This window comes from Rhamphochromis longiceps, linkage group LG7 (genome assembly GCF_057381845.1).
Source record: "Rhamphochromis longiceps isolate RC_006_pf linkage group LG7, R_longiceps_female_GT1.1, whole genome shotgun sequence".
Classification (NCBI taxonomy): Eukaryota; Metazoa; Chordata; class Actinopteri; order Cichliformes; family Cichlidae; genus Rhamphochromis; species Rhamphochromis longiceps.
The window spans coordinates 25051691-25072660 of NC_140563.1; the positions used below are offsets into that span (position 1 = coordinate 25051691).

Sequence of the window (20970 nt, forward strand, 5' to 3'; positions counted from 1 at the left end):
GTGATACGTTGTTTGGCCAGTGAAACCATTTTTAGAATTTCATACACCACTACAATATCATAACCAAAGCGCAGACTCAGCTTTGATTCAAGCAGTTGAACAAAAACACAGCCTTACCACTGAGACATGGACCAAATTGCTTTCTCTCACACTAAAAACATATTCAGACACATTTAGACCTGCAATTATTATTTTTATATAGTTTTATGTTTATTGTTTAACTTCCAGTAGAACAGCAATGCAATCCTTCCTTACAAGGCTTTTACTTTGCCATAGGTAATGTTTACCATCATTTTAAAAGTCAATTCTTATATATCATCAAAGTCAATTATTTTTAAAGTTATATTAAGATGAATAATGAAACATAAGCTAGGTTTACAACTTCCGGACAGTACAATAATCCTGAAAAACACATCTGGTGCTTTACTTTACTTGCTTACATTTGAACAGTCTGGGTTTTACAATGTTTTGTTTGGAGGTGGAGGTGGCTTATGTAGTGCAAGCCACCTGGCCCAGCAGGTCTTCAATCACCCATTGTCATGCCAAAACATTGGGGTACTTTTAAATATATTTGTCTCCGAAATAAACTACAACCCATAAAACATATTATTAAACTTTTCAAGGATTATGATTTGATTTTTGGAACTGAAACATGTCCCCACAGGTCAATAAATAATGAAAGAAAATGTTAATCATAGTTGAGCATTATTAAGCAAAGGACACCAATCTGTGACAAATTCAAAAACTGCAAACGAAAACGATTGTATGACTGAGCTTCTTATCCCTTGACTTGCAAACAAAACCCCAAGATACTTTAAGTCTACCACTTGGAGTAGCAACTCCTTCCAAACCTTTTGTAGGCACTCAACCCTTTTATGGCTTAACAGCTACACCACATATTCAGGATAAAAGACATAAAGACCTCTTTCCCCCCATTTCAGACTTGTTACAACTACTTAGCTAGATTCTGCTAAAAACAGAATCTGTACATGTGAACAAAAACTCTCGAGACCCACAAATGTGATAAATGCATCCACTTGGCAATAAAACATCTGTAAGATTGTAACCTATGGTGTATAGGAACAAATACTGACGTAAACTAATAGTCCTTTCCAAGCATTTTACCACTGCTGCCAACTATGTATCCAACTTTTTTTCAGTGTTTAGATCCTGAAGGAGCTTTTACAGAGTTCTAGCCCTGATAAAGATTTTCATCCCAGTTATTAACCGACTGCCTGGGGTGTCTCTCATCCTGCAGGTGAGAAAGGCAAAGAAAACGAGTCCTGTTCAGCAGAGGATTCATTAAGTGATGGGGTGCGGTTTGATGACTGTCTGGCCTCTGACGCTCTGTTCATTGCAACCACCCATCACCTTCACCTTACAAATCATTACAGCTCCGCTTAAACCATTAAGTCCCAGCTTGGGCACGGCTATGGAGATAAGGGGGAGGGAGATAGAGCCAGGACAGTGAGATGCTTATAGGGTTGATGGACGACTTCCAGTGGAGGAGGACAAATGGAGCATCACAAAAAGATGGAAGTGGGCTGAATGTGGGGGAGGGTTTAAGGTGTGGGGCTGACAAGTGTTTAAAATTTTGCTACTACTGTCAACTTTGTTTCTGTCTTCATGCAGAGTGTTTGTGAATGTTTTTTTTTACTTGCTCCTCATCAAATATTCTTGGCAGACTGAGGTTTTCAAATTCTTTCAGGATTGACAAGTTTTCTGACACCAAATTCTACAATGATTTTTATGCACTGAAGAAAGCCCTGATTCTATTAATTTTCATTCTAATTTGAAGACCTCCTTCCTGAAAAATATTCACAAGAAAACCTCTAACAAATTGAGTTCAGTTCCATTTAAATCAATTTCATTTATATAGTATCTATTCCCAGCACCAGTCACATAAAGATACTTTTATTTAATGTAAACACCTTAAAATATTTGAAACAAAACTCTGTGAGCAAGCACTTGATGACAGTGGGAAGGAAAAACTCCCTTTTAACAGGAACCTTGGACAGAACCTGGTTCAACGAGGGGCAGCAACTGCAACTGGTTGTGGGGGGAGGGGAGAACAAAGAGAGACAGGACAAAAGGTCTCTCTTTGCCATAAAAGGAGGCAAAAACAGAGGAGTGATGTATAAACACAGAAAATAGTGAAGAAGTGAAAAAGAAAAGCTCAATGCATCACAGAATAAAACCGCCGGCACCGTCAGCCTACTGCATTGTAGCTAAGGAATGGTTCAGGGTCACCAGATCAAGCCCTAACTACAAGCTTTGAGAAATAGAAAACTATTAGGCATCATTTTAAAAGTACAGAGTGTGTCTGTCTCTCAAATCCAAACTGGAAGCTGGTTCCACAGGGGCCAGAAAACTGAAGGCTCTCATTTTTAGTTCACACTTTGACGACTCAGTCAAAACATTTGCTGGTTCTGGTGTTAAATACACTGTTGAGAACAATACAGTAATAAAATACTAACTATTTTTGTTTTTAAAGAGCAAAAAGTAAATAAATTTATAAATAAAATAAAAAACAAAAAACAACATGTTGGCACCAAGGAAGGCTTCAGGGTAAACTTAACATATGTTAAGATCTGTAACCTTACCCACTGTCTGCAGGTCCCAGTTGCCTGATTGTTTCCAGGTCCACTTTGTCCAGGTGCATCTGTTGCACAGCAGTCAACACCTTCTTCAGGTCCTCTGGGTCTGTGACACCAATCTGGAAAACAGACTGACAGTCTGACTGACAGTGATTACACTGGTTTTGTCTTAGCGCAGCATTTGATGTTGTAGATCGGGGTGGGGAGCTCCAGACCTCAATGGCCAGTGTCCTGCAGGTTTTAGATGTGTCCTTGATCCAACGCAGCTGATTCAAATGGCTAAATTACCTCCTCAACATGTCCTGAAGTTGTCCAGAGGCTCGGTAACGAACTAATCATGTGATTCAGGTGTATAACCCGCAGGACACCGGCCCTTGAGACCTGGAGTTCCCCACCCCTGCTGTAGATCATAATACACTAGTAAATACACAGGAAATCTGATGAGTCACAGGAACAATTCTTACACCCTCACTACATACAACCTCAAAACCTCAAAAGAAGAATGCAACATATCACACATGCTTGACTTCCTTGTATAACATACAAATGCACATCATGAAGCAGACCACATACAAACTGAAGAGGAAATGGCATTCCACTCATTTAGAAGATCTTCATATAGTCTGAAAAAATAGGTTGTTACTCTATTACAAAAAAATGCCATCTGTAAAGCTAGGAGACCTTACTATTTATCACTGATTAAATAAAACAGGAACAACCCCAGGTTTCATTTCCACATTGAAGCCAGGCTGACAGAGAGCCTGACCTCTGTTAAACCAAGTATTCACTTAATTAGCAATGACTTTATGAATTTCTTCACCAAAAATGTAATGCAAATGCAGTTTCTTCCTCTAAATCATCAATGTGCCTTATAGACCCCATTCATACAATATAGTATAGTATACCATATTTTCCGCACTATTAGGCGCACTTAAAATCCTTAAATTTTTCTCAAAAATCGACAGTGCGCCGTATTGTCCGAAAAATACGGTAATTATACAGTATGAAGAACCTTGGACCCCTGTAGCTCAGGGGGTAGAACAGGTCTACTAATTAGAAATCTGGTGGATTGATCCCTTGCTGCCCCAGTCTGCATGCCAAATATCCCTGGGCAAGATATCAACCCCAAGTTGCTCTCCATATGTGTGTGAATGTTAGAAACCACTTGTATAGAAAAAGCAAAGAAAGTGCTTGTGTGAACGGGGCGAGTAGTTGTATAAAGCACTTTGAGTGTTCAGGTAAAGTAGAAAAGCTCTATATAAGAACCGTTCCATTTATACCACTAAAGTGAGATCTTCTCCAACCGAAGCTATTGTTTAAAAAGAAGTTTCAAAACGGTATTACTCAGAACTGCTTTTAAATAATGTAGCTACACCATAGAATTAATATTATATTTTCTATCATTTTCCCGTATTCTCTCTTTTAGTTTTATTTATTTATTTTTCTTTGTGACGTACTTTGAACACCCGGTGCTTGAGCGATGCTATATAAAGTAAACTTTTCTGAAGTTTAATCATGCTTCCATATAATTTGATCAGTTGATTGCCTCTAATTTACTGTGAATTATATACAGTGTATGCAAACATTTTGCATACATTCACCTTTTACACATTTTTGATTTCTCTCCCATACTGCAGAAGTAAGTGTAATACGTATCCGTTTAATCTCTTCTTAAAGGGTGACATCAGCAGCTACTCCTCTCTCTTTCTCGGTCATCATCAAATCTGGCAGCCAGAAAAGAGAGCTGACAGACACACAGATGTTACAGACATCCTCTACCTTCTTAAGGTCGTCCTCCTCCATGGTCAGCAGGTAACTCCAGGTGATATCATTTTCCTGTGCATGTGTGTATGTGGAAAGCCAAAAACAGAAAAGATCACTCAACATTTACCAAATCAAAACTTCACAACCTGAAGCAGATGTACCTGCATAACACTTTTCCATACAGTAACAGAAAGCCACCTGCAGCTGTCAACGCTGGTCCACATAAATCAGATAGGGCCTAAAAACAAAGCTCACCCCGAGTTTAATTCAGGCCAAGCTAATCCAGCACATTACATCTATTATTTAGTACCAAGTAAAATATGTAAACTACAAGACACATTCCTACAAGACACAAGCCTAGACGTATCTGTGTCAATAAGGCAGCTGTGCTCATTTCGCTGTAGCTCACCTATTACATCAATAATATATCACACTGTGTCCAATAACACACCATATCTGCTCAATATCCTACAATTTTTGAGATAAGAGAAATCTTTCATATTTAAAAAAAAGTACTATGCATTCAAAATATACATTTTTGATCAGAGAAAAACACACCAACATACAGACATATCCTATTGCTGGGTGCACTAGAGTACTTACAGTCATAATGTCAGTGAGGTAGCCCAGGTTAAGGCCATGCAGGAGGAGCTCCAGGTCATCAAGCTTGCTTACACTGAACAGGGCAGAAATTCCACTGTGACTTACAGCTAACTGAGTTATTACACAATATTAACCCATGTGGCAAAGGGTGTGGACAACTAGTCAACTAAACACTTCTGCACCGTCCAGTTTACAACAAAAACAACTTTCTCAACCAAATATTCATAGCTTTTAATAGATTTTTAATAAACTTCACACTTTACTGTTGAATCTAAGATGCCATCCTCAATCTAATACCATAGAAAAAAAATGTCCTTAAACATATAAACTTCTTTATTAAAAACTAATTTTAAATCGCTGGCGTAATGTTAGCAGACAGTTTTTTTTTAATGTTAACATTGTACTCTGTTGACCGGACACAATGAAATGTCAAGATGGTGCCCAAGTTACCAGATATATTGTAAAGCTTATGTATAACGTTAGCTACTGCAAATATTTAGTCTATGAGAAAGAACTGATTTCACAACAGCAATGACCAGTTAGCTTAGTGAGGGACACTTTTTAATTACAAAAATAAAACACACTATATCTTTGGTATCAGATTTTTATAAAAGAATATTTTTTAGGTTGTATGTGGTATCACTGTGATTCTGGTGAATTTGCACTATATTTTGTGCTGTGTCTAAGTTTTCCTGTGCTTATAAGTGTACTTGTTTTTCTATAGCATTTATGCTGAAGTTCCAGAAGAACTCCCTGTCTACATGAGGGCTGCAACGACTCGATGGCATAAGATTATAAAAATTCATCGACGCTGTATTTTATTGTCAACGTGTCATATACTAAAACTACTTAAATGTGTTTTTGTAATTGCAATACACCACAGGAAGCTATCGGGGCAGTGTCACCTACACTGTCGAGACAGCACCCCTCAACCTCCCAGACTGGGGCATGAAGGATAAACTGCCCACAAGGGAATTTTTCTTTCTTTCTTTTTTTTTTAAGTCAGTTAAAACAGATTAATTGGCATTGACCATCTGAGAAACAATAATAAATATACTGCCTGACCAAAAAAACCCAAAGGTCACATACTCTAATATTTCATTGGACCACCTTTAGCTTTGATTACGGCAAGCATTCTCTGTGGCATTGTTTCAATAAGCTTCTACAATGTCACAAGATTTATTTTACCCAGTGTTGCATTAATTTGTCAACAAGATCTTGCATTGATGCTGCGCAAAGCTTCCTCCAGCGCATCCCAAAGATTCTCAATGGGGTTAAGGTCTGGACTCAGTGGTGGCCAATCCATGTGTGAAAATGATGTCTCATGCTCCCAGAACCACTCTTTCACAATTTGAGCCCAATGAATCCTGGCATTGTCATCTTGGAATATGCCTGTGCCATCAGGGAAGAAAAAACCCATTGGTGAAATAACCTGATTATTCAGTATAGTCAGGTTGCTGAACTGTTGCTGAACCTAGACCTGACCAACTCCAGCAACCCCAGATCATAGTACTGCCCCCACAGGCTTGTACACTAGGCACTCGGCATTATGGGTACATCACTTCATCTGCCTCTTTTCTTACCCTGATGCGCCCATCACTCTGGAACAGGGTAAATCTGGACCACATGACCACCTCCCATTGCTCCATAGCAAATTGAAGCCTTTTTTCCCAGTTTGCCTCACTGATTACTGGTTTCTACACAGCTGTTCAGTCCCAATCACTAGAGTTCCCTTCGCATTGTGTGTGTGGAAATGCTTTTACTTGCACTAGTAAACATAGCCCTGAATTCTACTGTTGTTTTTCTTCGATTTGACTTCATCACCGATCACAATCATTCAGGATTTTGTTCCGGCCACATTTCTTCCTTGAAGACGATGGGTCCCCACTATCCTTTCACTTTTTAATAATGCGCTGGACAGTTCTCTACCCAATTTTAGTAGTTTCTGCAATCTCCTTAAATGTTTTCTCTGCTTGAAGCATACCAATGATTCGACCCCTCTCAAACACACTAACATCTCTTCCACGACCACGAGATGTGTCTTTCGACATGGTTGTTTATGAAATGAGAAGAAACTCATTGCACCACTCGGGGATAAATAACTTGTTGCCAGCTGAAAGATAATCGCCCATGCAGTAATTGTCCAATAGGAGGCTTGTACCTATTTGCTTAGTTAAATCCAGGTGGTGACTTTTTTTTTGGCCAGGCAGTCAAAATATGTATCTAAACAAACTTTTAATTAGTAGCAGTCTTTTCTATTTCTGTTTTGTCCTGCATTAAACAAAGGTGTATAGATGAGTCTGTCCTGAAAAGAGGCTTATGCACCTCTCAAATTGCTGAAGTCATGGAAGAGAGCATCTTCACCATGGTTATCAGCAGCTGAGAACATCATTTCAAAGATAAGAGCAAGCCTCACTCCAGAGCACATCCACTGCAGTCGTGAATCCATGAACGATCATCTGTAAACTTTGGAAACGCGTTATTTTGGACTGGAAAAAAAGCTTTTTGATTTAATTTCTAGCTTTACTCAAACTTATGGAACTATCTGAACTATTTGCACATTTTTTTGTTTAAATACTACTAGCACTTTAAGTGGTGATTCATTTTCAGAAGGTTTTTGAAAGGTAGTGAAATTTTTTAGATTTTTTGCTCCCATTTAACAGCATAAAAAAATTCATTACCAGAGAATCCCTACCAAGTACGGTACTTGTTGGGACAGGATGGGAGTCAAAACGTATTTGATTTTCTGACTACTCTACTGTTGATTAAAAGAAGAAGAAGAAAACAACAATGCTAAAAAGCTGAAACTCCTGAAGTGCTTTTGAGGATCGATCTGCATTTTTTACATTTCCATTCTTTCTAAATCAGCATTTGACGTGGAGGTCAAAGGGGTAAAGACATAATTTTCTACTCTCAGGATCAAAAGAGAGCAACAAGGAGTACGCACACATTAGAGTAACCACAGAGTACTCGCAGTTCCAGTCTGACCGCTGGCATGACGCGCTTCAGAAATTAGCTTCTCTTCTCATGATGTTCATAACATGTTTAATGTGTAACATGGGTTTTAACGTCTTTGTAGCCGACAAGAGAGAAAGGCAGCTAAAATGTTTACAGCCTCTAATTCACAGTGCCAGACGTGGTCTAAAATTACGTTTCTGGCTGATGATAATTGCCCAGCAGTGCCTGAATGGACTAAACATTCATGCAGAAGGTTTATTATTGTTTATGTCTGGTTCGACAATGGTTCAACAACACCTGCCACACAGACACTGGTTCACTAAGAATCCAACAGGGGCCATTAAGCTACAGTGACGACTGGAATAGAGTTTTGTAATGACAAGAGATAATTGGTGTAAAGAGGAGTTGTATGAACAGAGTCCATCGTCACTCAAGCACTGACAATCAAGTCTGAACACATATTGTTTTTACCTGTTGTAAACTCACAGCCCTGTACAACCACAAGTTTTCACGGACAGGAATTAAACAACAACAAAAAAAAAGGAGACAAACAAGTTAAAATAATACTACCATATTGATAAAACACTTTAGAAATCTGAAGCTTCTGTGATGATGGGTTCAGAATCGAGAAACCTTTTAAGAATGTCACCTATTGCTGCATAAAAAACAACAACCAACCAACCAAACAAACAAACAAAAGCCCTAAATGCATGCAAGTTTAGTTTAGGGCTTTCAGAGTTATCTTACCTCTCCTTGGGAGTTGGAAATTCAGAGTTAGTCTTGAAGAATTTAGATAGCGTGTCCTCCATGGATCCAAAGGCCTGGACATTAGAGATGTTTGAGGAAGAGGCCAAGATCCTCGAAATCTGTGAACAAACGCATATTCATGAACTCTGTAAGATTAAGCAGCTGATGGTAGAAAATGTTTTTGACAAGTGCATCACTGTAACTTTAAAATAACTTAAAAGTTGCATAAGCCCATCCAATGAGTCAAACTAGACCCTTTAGTGGGTAGATTCATGCCCCCAAACCAATTCAATTAATGCTTATAAGCATTTCTGACATGCTAAAAGCATATAGGTGGCATGTAAAAGCATCTAAGTACTTTAGGTACCTGTCTGTGTTTGAAGCTCTCAGCCAGATCAGCAGGGCTTTTGCCAGTCTTTGTCCTGATGGTTTTGTTTGCTCCCAGCTGGAGGAGTTTCAGCACTGCCTCCTCTCTTCCATACTGCACTGCTATAGTCAAAGCCTAACAAAAAAAATACATTAGTTACATACATAAGGTCAAAGTACAAATGTTATCATGATAAAAATTATGCATTATATATTACACTGTGCCCTCTGTTACAGGGTCTGCTACAGTTAAACTGAAGGCCCCCACATAAGAACTTTGACTTGACAAACATAAGTAACACACTGTGTATCCATTGCGTTCCTGGATGTTGATTTCAGCCCCATGGGACACCAGGAGGTTGATGACTTTACTGTAGTTGTCCCTGGCTGCCAGCATGAGGCAGGTCATTTGGGACCTGAGAGGAGTAGCAGGCAAGAAAACAGAGAGAAGATAAGGACAAAGGAAAAGGACAATTTTAAGAAAATAATTTAGATGGAGCAGTAACCATTCTGGGGGTGGAGAGAATACATGGAAGCAGCAGAGAATGTGAAATGGACATTAGTCTGTTGAACGAGGACACAGCAAGTACAGTGACCAATGAAAATGGGTACACATATTAATAGTATATGGAAAAACCACCAGGGTGCAGTAGATACCATGTTATAGATAGTCCTTCAGGTTGGAGCCACAGTGACTGAGCAGCCACATTCCCCATTTCAACAAGTGTTTGATGAAGATTGGTGATTTTCTACTTTGATCTTTCTTATGTCTTTGTTAATAGACACATTTATATAGCATTTGTCTGTTTTTACTGAACACTTCTAGGCTTTCTACACTACAAGCCACATTCTCACACAGACACACACACCTACCAATAAAGTGATTTATTCTATACCTTTTATTCTCTACAACATGCCTACGTATGCATTCCTTATCTTCCCAAGAGATTGAGACCCAGAGATTGGACCTGCTGTTGATTAAGGTGACCTGCTCAAGCTCCTGAGTCACAGCTGATGACCCATAAGAAACAAGATGTTTTGGTACCATAATTCAGACAAGATAAGCAGTTCTATGGCATCATAGAACTGGGGAATTGTTAAAGGTATGCTACCTACACTGAGTATTTTTGATTGATAGTACAGTGGGAACAGGTAGAGATTCCAGAGTCACAGCCCAAACATCTTCAAAACGTCTGCAGGTACTTGTACTGCCACTTTTTCAGCCTTATAGCTTAACAAAATACATTTGATATACCACTATCACTGAATTATAAAAGTAATGAATTCAGTGATAATTGAAAAGTTGCAATAATACTGAAATATTGAGACCACAACTACAGTCTGGATCCTTGCACTCTGCACTAAAACAGCACCCTGCTGAATCAGCCTCTGGACAACGGCCAGTGTTTTAGTGCTTGCAGTATAGCCAGTGGACTTACTGTTCTGTCTGTTGGACAACATTTATGAATGCAGATAAAGTTTTAAAAGATAATAAAAAGTTAAAGAGTCATCTGATGACATGCAGGCTAAAAGAGCCATCAGTCTTGAGTGCTACCTACCGAGTCACAATCACTACACGGTTTTCAGAATTTCAGAACCCTATAGCTTATCAACCAGCTGACTAACCATCCGTTTCAAAGCTACAAAGCTCGAGAAAGAAAAAAAAAATAGCAGTATAATCAACCAAAGTCCTTCTAGAAGCAAGTCTCGTCTCTCATCAGCCATCCTGAAATGCATGAAGGCAAATATTTTTAAGTATTATTTAACCTCCTAGGACCTGGCGTCCACATATGTGGACATCACATTTTGGGTTATTTAGACCAAAATACTAAATTTTGCTCTACATGGGCCTGATATCCTCTTACAAGGACATTATATTGCTACTGTTCTATCAAAATGTGGCTCTGATTTTTCATAAAAACAAAAATAAGGTTTAAAAAAAATCTGGTAATTCTTTGTTTTTACATTCATTGGGCCCCAATATGCCCAAATATCAAAGAGAAATTAAAAATGCATGCCGTGGAAGAGTTCGGGTCTTAGGAGGTTAAGTTAAAAAAATTGTAGTGGGCAAAGAAATTGAAAATTATATGCTCAGATTTGCATACAAATTTGATATAATGTGCTTGAAAAGCTTTTGGGCTTGTTCCAAAGAAAGGTGTTAAATTTTCTACCATCATTGCTCGTTCACCCTTAGATTTCAGTTTGAGATTCTTTGAATCCCATGTCTCTCATTCATCATCTTCATGAATGAAGATAGATTTGAAAAATGATAATTAAAATAGATATATAATCATATGGCAGCTGACATTTCATTTCAGCAAATGCAAATCAGCAAATTCCTCTTCTCCATTTGGTCCATGTACCTTCAAATCCTGCTCAAACTTGACTGATAAATAAAACTCACACTAAAAACGGCCAGGAAAAGGGAAAACACTACAGTGATAAGTGAAGATCACTTATAAACATGTCTATCAAATTCCAGGGAGTCTTAAAACAATGCCCTGGTTTTAACAACTTTAACCTTTCTTGTTTATTATTAGTAGTTATAGTTAGTTATTAGTCTATTGCCTCCATGTGTTTGCTTCCACTTAAACACGGCCTTATATCAAATAACTTCTGCTACAGTAAAGTACGTCCTCTGTCTTATCACCTGTGACTCAAACATAACAGGCAAGAGAAATACATCAATCCAAGGGCTGGGAAAGTTTAGGGGCCAATTTATCACTTCACTTAATTCTTTTATGAGGAACTGTGTGTTTGTCTATGTACGTGTGTGCGTATGTCAAACATTTAGAAAAAAAAACATCAGGAAGTAAATAGGAGGCATTTTAAAGAATAATCCATAATTCACAATTCACATGCAATTATGCTTCAGTTGATTCACAGGTCTAAAACTTAAATAAGTAAACTTTTAGAGATTAACTAAGTTCAACACGATATGTGAGTAAGCCTAAAGGTAAAACTGTGATCGGGAAAGGTGTTTACATAACTGCCAGCAAATCATCTTGAACTTAGAAGTGCCCCTAAACAGAGGTGATGTTTGTGAAACGAGTCTAAATCTGTGCAGCACATCCGAGGTTTTTGCTGAACACCGATGATGATGAGCAGTAAACGCATCAACATCTTCATTTAACAAATTCCCAGAAATCACAAGTTAATGTTCCATGTGAACTCAAACAAATGTGGCAATGGCTATGACAACATCTTTAGTAACATGCCTCTGTGCTCACTAATCAGTGGCTAGAGTGGCAAGAAAACAAGATAGGAAGGGTCATAAAGTTTCTGCTTCCATGCCCTCTCCTATTTTATTTTCCCAAGGGTTGTTATGGTGTGAGACAGGCCTCAAGGTCACTCACAGACCACTTCTGTGTGTTCTTTGTATGTGTGTCCTTCACACTGTGAGTTCTGGACCGTTCCCAAACAGTGGGCTGATCAATATGCAGACAATTCAGTATAAAAATTGTTCCTGCTATGAGGAAGAACAATGACTTCCAGAAATATCTGACTCACTGCACCTTGGTCAGCACTCTCAAATAGATTCCACAATCTAATCTTAAGATTTTACGATGAATAAATTTACATAAGCACCTGGAAAGATATCTTCTCTTTAGTGACAAAATAACTATTGCCAAATAATGAATCTTGAGCAACACCTTTCCTCCCTATAAATGACAGTAAAGGGAAAAGTAACTCATTGCTGCTACCAACCTACGCATAGATAGTTAGTTTGGGTACCTGTGAGGACAGGCGAGCCAAAGTGCAAAACAAAAAAGTTTAAAACAAAAAAGGAATACTAAGAATTACATAAATGTAAAGAAGCAGTCATGCAAACATCTCCAATGTTATAACAAACTCAAAGCACATCACTTTTGAGTGATGCAAACCAACAGAAATTGGTGCCAGTGATGTGAACAGAAGATGAAAAAATGAATCTGATGTCCTGCTGAGAAGGCCTCTCAGCTGAGGTTCTCCCAGACTGTGGATTCTTCTACAGGTACTGAAAATCACAGAAACTCACAGATAAGCCTATTGTGGCTGTTTTGGGCAGCTGGAGAGGTATGATTCAACTTTTAAATACAGACAGGAAGAAAGAACAGAAACAATCACATTTGTAAGACTGATAAGACCTAAACAAAATAGGAGAGGTCTTCCACAAGCTGGAATTTACTCAGGGCCTTCTTGACGTGATGTTCTTCTGCTTCCCTGGGCACTGTGTCTGTGGGGATGGTTTTCGCTCTATGTTGTGGTGTCCTGATGACACCCAGTTTATGCTCCAGTTCCCCCATTGAAAACGCAACGTCCAAATGAACAGAATCAACCTTTTGGGAAATAAGTAAGAACTTCTCTTTTTTTCTATCTCAATGAAGAATCTCGATTTTGACTTTCTGTAGAAAAAAAATTGTTGAGAAGCAGAGATGGGTATAACACCATTCATAAAGCTTTCAATGTCAGCAGACATTCTGCAGCCTCCTTTCTAATTAAAATAAATACTAATACAAAGTAAATATTTTTGCTACATCACAAAGTTTGCAAACCCCTCATGTTTTCCAAACTTTTTGAATGACTGCAAGGAAAAAGCCACTAAAAATGTCTCTGAATGAGCCCTATCCGGTGTGTACATTACCTTTAATGCGTTTAGCAAAGATCAGCACAGTGAAGGTGGAAAAAAAAAAAAAAAACAGGGGACACATGGAGGCAATGGACCCCACATTGTGCTCCTGCAGGACTGTGAGAGATGACAGAGAATTCTTGTTTACCCTAAAACGGAGGAACGAGCAGCTGGTGTTAATCATTGGTTTGATATTCAGACGTAAGAGATGATGAGGAGGTGGGGAAGGTTTATCCTCTGCACCCACATGAACCTCACATTCTTTTTCTTTTTTTTAATGTTGGGGGCTGTTGGCCCCTCTCCTCATCCCCTCCCTTCATCTACATCCTTCTGTGTCTTGTTACTTAACTTCAAATGTTTTGTCTGAGAAGGAACCAATCAATTTCCTAATGCTACAGCCTGTCTTTTTGTATCAACAGGGGGTTTCAGGTGGCATATGTCGTGCATGTAATGACATTCTGGCTGTGACAGTGTGGCAGAGGATTAGGGAAAGCTAAACAAGGCCACTGGGGGGCTGCACCCACACTTTGACACAGCAAAATTCCACAGATGGTAACAGTAAAAGTGGTTCAAGAATGGTCTGTCCTCATTCTTTTCCATGAGAGGACATTTTTCAAGTTCTTTTCTGAGGCAGGAAACCAGAGTTTATATCCAATCACTGCAGAGACTGATGGATACCAAACTTACCCAGCTTGGGTACGGGGCTTGTATTAATACATGCAGCCATAAATATAATTTAGAATATAAAAGTCAAATTCCCAATGTAGCTGCTTAAGTCCTTAGGGTCAATTAAGACACACCTTTTTTGAGTTTTACGTTTTTTATGCATCTATAAAATATTTGTCATCGTCGCTTTAGCTGGCATTCAACACCTCTTGAAGTTAGCCACAGCACAGATGCTTCAATTAAAGCAGTCGTCTCGTCGAGGGCCAGTGTCCTGAAACTTTTCCATGTGTCCCTGTTGCAACACACCTGAAAAAAATGAGTAGGTCATTAGCAAGACTCTACAGAACTTGACTGCATGCTGGATTGGCAACTCCTAACCCTACTCAAGTAAAGTAAATGTAAGTATTCAGAAAAATGTACTTGTAAAAATACTTTTATTGCACCATGTTCATTTATTTATGAGCTGCTGTAACATGAATCAAATGGCTGAATTGCCACCTCAGCATGCATTCAAGTTATATAGAGTCTTGCTAATGACATACTAATTGTATTCAGGTGTGCTGCAATAGGGACACATGGAAAAGTTTCGGGACAGCGGCCCTTGAGGACTGGAGTTGGAGACCCCTGAATTAAAGTTTCACAATGTTGTTGCAACCAGTGCAATTTGGGGTAACACCTATGTCTTTAAAAGAGCTTTCATTTTTCCAAGGATTCTTGTTTATCTTGGTATGAAATCAGACAAAAACAAAATCGTGGTTTTAGGGAGACCTACAACATATCATTTTGTTTTGTTATGTGCCCAGAGGTGTTTCCATGATTATTGTACCAACATTAATTAATTTCCAGGTCCGTCTTTTGTTCTGTAGCTCTACACGCCTATATTTGTATAATTTACAATTCAAGAATCTATTTATTTCATACTACTGTGTTTTTGTCTGTGTTGACCATGTACTTGATAAAACACAATGGACCAAGCAGCTCCAACACCAGCAGATGACATGGCACCACTAATCATCAAAGAGTGCACAAACTTCACAACTCAAACATCTAGGATTCTGTGCTTCTCCACACCTCTATAATCTAGGACCTATTTTTTAAAGGAAAAGCAAAATTTGTTTTCAACTGCAATGATGACTTTGGACAGGAACAGTCCATGAATAACAATGACAAATGTCATATCTGTTGCCATCTATTGCAAATCTCTTGCTGTCTAATTGACCAAATGTATAATTCAGAAACAAAAAGACACAGCTAGTTAATGTAGGGAGTAACATACTAACAATTCAGTACAAACAGAGTTTTTGTGGCAGCCTGAAATCTGTGTGTAACATAAAACATTATTTACTTTCAGATTTAGTGTGATGTGTGTATTATATCGCAGTAGATCTGGCAGTAGATTACGTTACACTATGTTACACTATGTGAAACTAAACCGTAATAGGCTGCTATCTCTCATCGTGCAGTTAGAAAGCCTTGCTATGAGGGCATCTCTGAAGTAATGTTAAACACACAGTTTGTTAGCTTTGCAAATGAGCTGAGTTGCTATGATGAGCCAATAGAGCAGGAGTAGGCAACTCCAGGCCTCGAGTGCCGGTGTCCTGCGGGTTTTAAATATCACCCTGGGTCAACACACCTGAATCAAATGATTAGTTCATTACCAGGCCTCTGGAGAACGTCAAGACATGTTGAAGAGGTAATTTAGCTATTTGAATCAGCTGTGTTGGATCAAGGACACATCTAAAACCTGCAGGACACTGACACTCGAGGCCTGGAGTTGCCTATCCCGATCTACAATATCAAATGCTGCGCTAAGACAAAACCAGTGTAATCACTGTCAGTCAGACTGTCAGTCTGTTTTCCAGATTGGTGTCACAGACCCAGAGGACCTGAAGAAGGTGCTGACTGCTGTGCAACAGATGCACCTGGACAAAGGAACAGCGTCAATCCTGAGTGAAATCTCAGCCCTTACCTGACCGTCATTCACTGCATCTTTCACAGTTAGAAACTTGAAGCCCAAGATGCTGCAAAACACATTACAGAACCAAATCATTTTCACAAAGTCTGCTGTTGATCTTAGTAAATGGAAGAAGATGGATCGTTCCCTTGTTCAGAGATTTACAGATGTCGCTTTAGGGAAAGGAAAAAAAAAAATAGGGTTATGCACTATTTTACAGATGTTTTTCTGCAGGAAGGCTGAAAAACATCTGTCATCAAAACAATGTTTTTTAGTAATATCCTTTAGTGAAATATTAATTCTTTCTTTAAACTCAATTTCGACATTATTTCATATTAAATATTAAAGTTAAGTGACAAAGATGGTGAAATACTGATCAGTGGACCGGGGATTTAATTCTGGCATGTTGATCCATTCATACTGTTGCATCGACTGTAAGTAACTGAAGAGGAAAGCACAAGACTGGTAACATTGTGAATATTAAATTAAATAATCCTGATTCATTATAACATTCACATATTAATGTTACACACTAAAAAGGCCCCATTAACGCCTACGCCTAATGAGGGAAGTAAAAGAAAGAAACATGAATGTTGCTCTGTGTGCGCACGCTGCTGAGAAAAGACAGGGCAAGCCGAAAACATTGAACCTGCTCTGCTCATTGTAAAAAGGAAAACAAGATGCATTTTTATTCAGTTCAGCTTCATCAAACTCCTGGTATTATTGCAGAGTTTGAATACATGGGGCTTGACACCAAAAGCTCAGAGCATCAGAACAAAGCCAGTTTTGGCACTGGCCTCACAGCTTTGAGCAATCCGGCAATGCCAATTATGCACTCTTTCTGATAACATCTCTTCCTGATTCCAAATAAACACTTCTAGTGGCAACTGTCACACATTGCCGCAAGGGGTGGATCTAGCAAAGTTTAGCCAGGGGGGCTGATAGGGCATTAACAGGGAAAAGGGGGCACAAAGACATACTTTTCTTTCTTATTCTCATTTAAAATGTCTAGCTTTTAATAAATAATTATCCGAATCTTACACCCAAAGTTTTAATCTGATGTAAAATGTATAGAAGTCCATTACTGTATATAGTAACTATTAAGTCTAATATACCCTAGTAAGCTATAGTACTTTTTCCTTTGTGGAGGTACCATCTGTGCAGTCTGCAATTCTGTTGAAAAAAAGATGTTGAATCTATTTAATTATTCTTGAAAATAATTGATTTCTGTGTATTTTCTTTCTCACTGCATCAAATTATAGTTGATTACATTGATTAAGCATCATGAGGTGGAGGGTGGGTGGTTCCCTATCTATTTTTTTATTTTTTTTGCTGGGAGTTTCAGAACCCTATTAGTTAGGTTGCTTACTCTTTAAAATACCAGAATAGGGAGGATGAAGTAGGTTTAAGTTTATTAGATTGATCAGTTTCGCTGAACTATGAAATATTTGGGTGCTGTGTATTTTTTTGCATACAGGTATAACAGAATAGCTTTAGTGTTTTGTTTTGAACTTGAGTATGAACTTATACAAAAACAAGATATTTAAAAAAAAACAGTTTTATTGATTAAAAAAATACACTATATTGGATTCATATCGGTATCGGCAGATATCTAAATTTATGGTATCGTATCTGACATATCTCTCGTCACATAAAACATAGACATCTTTTTCCAGTTTTATCATTATTATCTAAAAAAAATTTACATTATAAAATTATTGCACAGGTCTCCTCCCTTGGGATCATAATGGGCTATCCAGAGGTTGAAGGTGCTGCACGCTAAACCTCTGGGAAACCAGGCAACTCAGTCAACTTAATATAGACCTTAATAATTTTTCAAAAACACAGCCAGACAACAGCAAATTTTCTAATTATTTAAAGTAACTAAGAGGTGGTAGCATCCAAAATTTCACACACAAATTTTCAAGGTATCATATCAACACAGCTTGAGGAGCATTTCAGCTGTGCTACAGTGCTTAAAAGCCCGCTCTGTTGTGCGTTGTTTTTTCACCTACACTTCAAGGCTTTGGACCAACAAACTACCAACACCACACTGACTGGGTTCAATTCAACAAAATGTGTAAAAAAGTTTCTAGTCTCTTGCCCACCCTTTACACTCTATGTTTGTTTGTCTGTCTGTCTGATACCCGTCTGTACATGTACATGCCATAACAGGACATTCCAAACAAAACACACAAATATACACACACTGTATGGAGCACAGTGGTGCATAATGCTACCACATGGCAGCTAAACATACGAGAACCATCAAAGGAAATGTGATCCAGCACCTCGTTTTTTTCCTCCCCTGTTCTAGAAAAGTATGAAGTGTTTTTATTTGGCCTACATCAAAACGGGTGTGACTGTGCGTACTGTGTTGAAAATCCCATAAATATTTTGACCTAAAACACATCTGCACCCTCCCTCACCTGTCCACCATGTTGGGGTCAGCATTTCTGGACAGCAGAAGCTCCACGCAACGTGCAATTTTGTCCTCACTGGCAGATGCCGTGCAGCTGGCCATGAGCACCGTCCAGTGATCTGTGGAAAAGAACAACAACAATTTTAAGAGTCACTTCTATTTTAATAAACATTTAGTTTAGCTCGGACTATTAAAAAAATACATTAAAACCATATCAAGCTGGCACCAATTATACACATGTAAAGATTGCCACTGACAATGGAGACAACATTTTTGCTTATTTTGTGGAGAAGATGCAGACAGACTGCAGCTGACAAATTCCACCTGTGTGTGAAACTCATGCCAGGCACGTTGTTGTCTGGTGTCGATGCAGCTGCTTGGACGTGCAATCAAAAAACGCATCCTTGTTTGAGTCTAGTAAAGCTTTAGAGGAAGCATTAAGAACTATACTATATGGGTTTGAAAGCTGATTCATGTTTGGCTGATGCTCGTAATACCATGAAAAGATATCAAAGAAACAAATCAGTTTCAGAATAGTCCAATTTTAGAGACCTCAAATACTACGTTATTGCATTGACAAAATCACTTTCAAGTGATTATTACATGGCCAGTTGCCCAGGCACATTAATGGCTACATTAATAGCGGATGTCTACTACTACTAGGTTTTTAAATGTCTGAATGAATGTCACTATCTGCCCTTGATTTACTTTTGCCCTCACTCTTATTTTAAAAGACCAATTGCCACTATCCAGCATGTTTGCTTGGTCATGTTCCTCTTGTGGCCGTCTATGATAACATTCAGCTGCTCCTTCAGTTAGTCCCTCCACTGTCTCAAGAACATAGTACTACTGCAAGGTGAAGGGCCACTCTAACCAGAACCTGCAACATGTGGATGCAGAGATCACCAAGCCGAGACTTAACAAGAACTACTGTCACCAGCTGCTGTTCGTGACGGTTCCTCCTGTGTTCCCCTCTTTCCGTTTCTCACTTTGTGTGTGATTTTGAACCTGTTCACTCTTTTAGATTTCTTCCTGTTATATTTTGAAGATAACTTCCCTCCTTTCCTGCCGTTCTTCTTCCCACTCCTGTTAACTTCTGATTAAGTTCATCTGTTCCTTACATCCTTTAAATCTGTGTCTATTCCTTCAATCTCTGTCAGGTCATCTTATTTGCGTATTTGATATGCTTTTGTCCCCCTTGCCACCACTGAGCAATGCTTTGGGTATTTTACCATGGATAAATAAAAACCCCTAATTGAGTCCCTTAAAATTAAACTTGGTTTTCAGTCAGTGTTCTCTCAACTACTGCCAACATTTTTGCTGTAATGAAAACTGCAATACTTGAATTTAAAAGTACCCTACCTGTTTACTGAATGGTTTCTTCTGGCCAGTAGCAGTGAAGCTCATGTTTTTGCACAGGACAAGTGTTCCTTCTGTCTCATGTTTGTTTTTGAAGAATTGTGTAGTTAAATCACTGTATTTACCTCTTGGGGAAAAAAAATGGTATGCTTCTAATTTATAATTACGTTACTTGATTGATGATTTGCAGTGATATAGAAAAGGATAAAATATCTGAACCTGGATGGAGCAATGGAGACTGATAGCGGTTTTATCTGGCATCAGGAAGTGTGGCTGCTTTTATGGACCCTTTGACTTAGAGGATTTGTCTCCTTATCTTAAACTGATAAAAGTATTCTGAGACCTGTGGCAATGCTCTCAATTCCTGGTTTGTTCCGGTAATGAGTGACTCTCTAACTTGTGTGCTTCTAAATGCGTTTAGATGTTTCCCTGTATGTGTGTTTGTGCGCACAAATACCTAGGTCTCTACATCTGTATATGGGTTTCTGTGTCTTTGTGGCTGTGCATGTTTGGCTCCATATCTGTGTGTGTTTATATTATGTTCGTGTGGGTGTAAACCAGACTGCCTGGTTTGCGTCTACAGAGGCCTGGAGTAAATAAATCTGAGGCCTGAGAATAAGTGAGAGGGCATGACAGCAGCATGGTGAGCTTTATCAATCACTAATGCATTCCTCTGCTCAGCATCACTGCTTGGACAAATGCTATCAGGATCTGACCACACGTCAGCCCTCATCTACTCCATTTAATTGTTTCCTTCACCTGCCTGAAGCAGTGATTGCCAAGAAAACTGTGAAATCAGTCACACACAGTCCAACTCAGCATTCTGGACTGAGAATTAATTGATATCAGATATCAACACACTGACGAGTGCCGTTGGTCTTGGGTCTGGGGACTTTTAGCAGACAAATGAGGTTTTTTTTGGTGG

General features: G+C 38.7%; 1 protein-coding gene across 1 annotated transcript in view; it reads right to left on the minus strand.

Moving 5' to 3' along the window:
* Window positions 1-20970, minus strand: part of asz1 (ankyrin repeat, SAM and basic leucine zipper domain containing 1) — a 35996-nt gene that overhangs the window by 5635 nt on the left and 9391 nt on the right. Inside the window, exons 4-10 of the mRNA XM_085411137.1 lie at window positions 18694-18805; window positions 9340-9451; window positions 9037-9171; window positions 8670-8788; window positions 4965-5037; window positions 4377-4433; window positions 2604-2716 (exon numbers count right to left, since the gene is read on the minus strand). Of these exons, the coding sequence (XP_085267263.1) occupies window positions 2604-2716; window positions 4377-4433; window positions 4965-5037; window positions 8670-8788; window positions 9037-9171; window positions 9340-9451; window positions 18694-18805 (721 nt within the window). The remainder of the gene's footprint in view (window positions 1-2603; window positions 2717-4376; window positions 4434-4964; window positions 5038-8669; window positions 8789-9036; window positions 9172-9339; window positions 9452-18693; window positions 18806-20970) is intronic.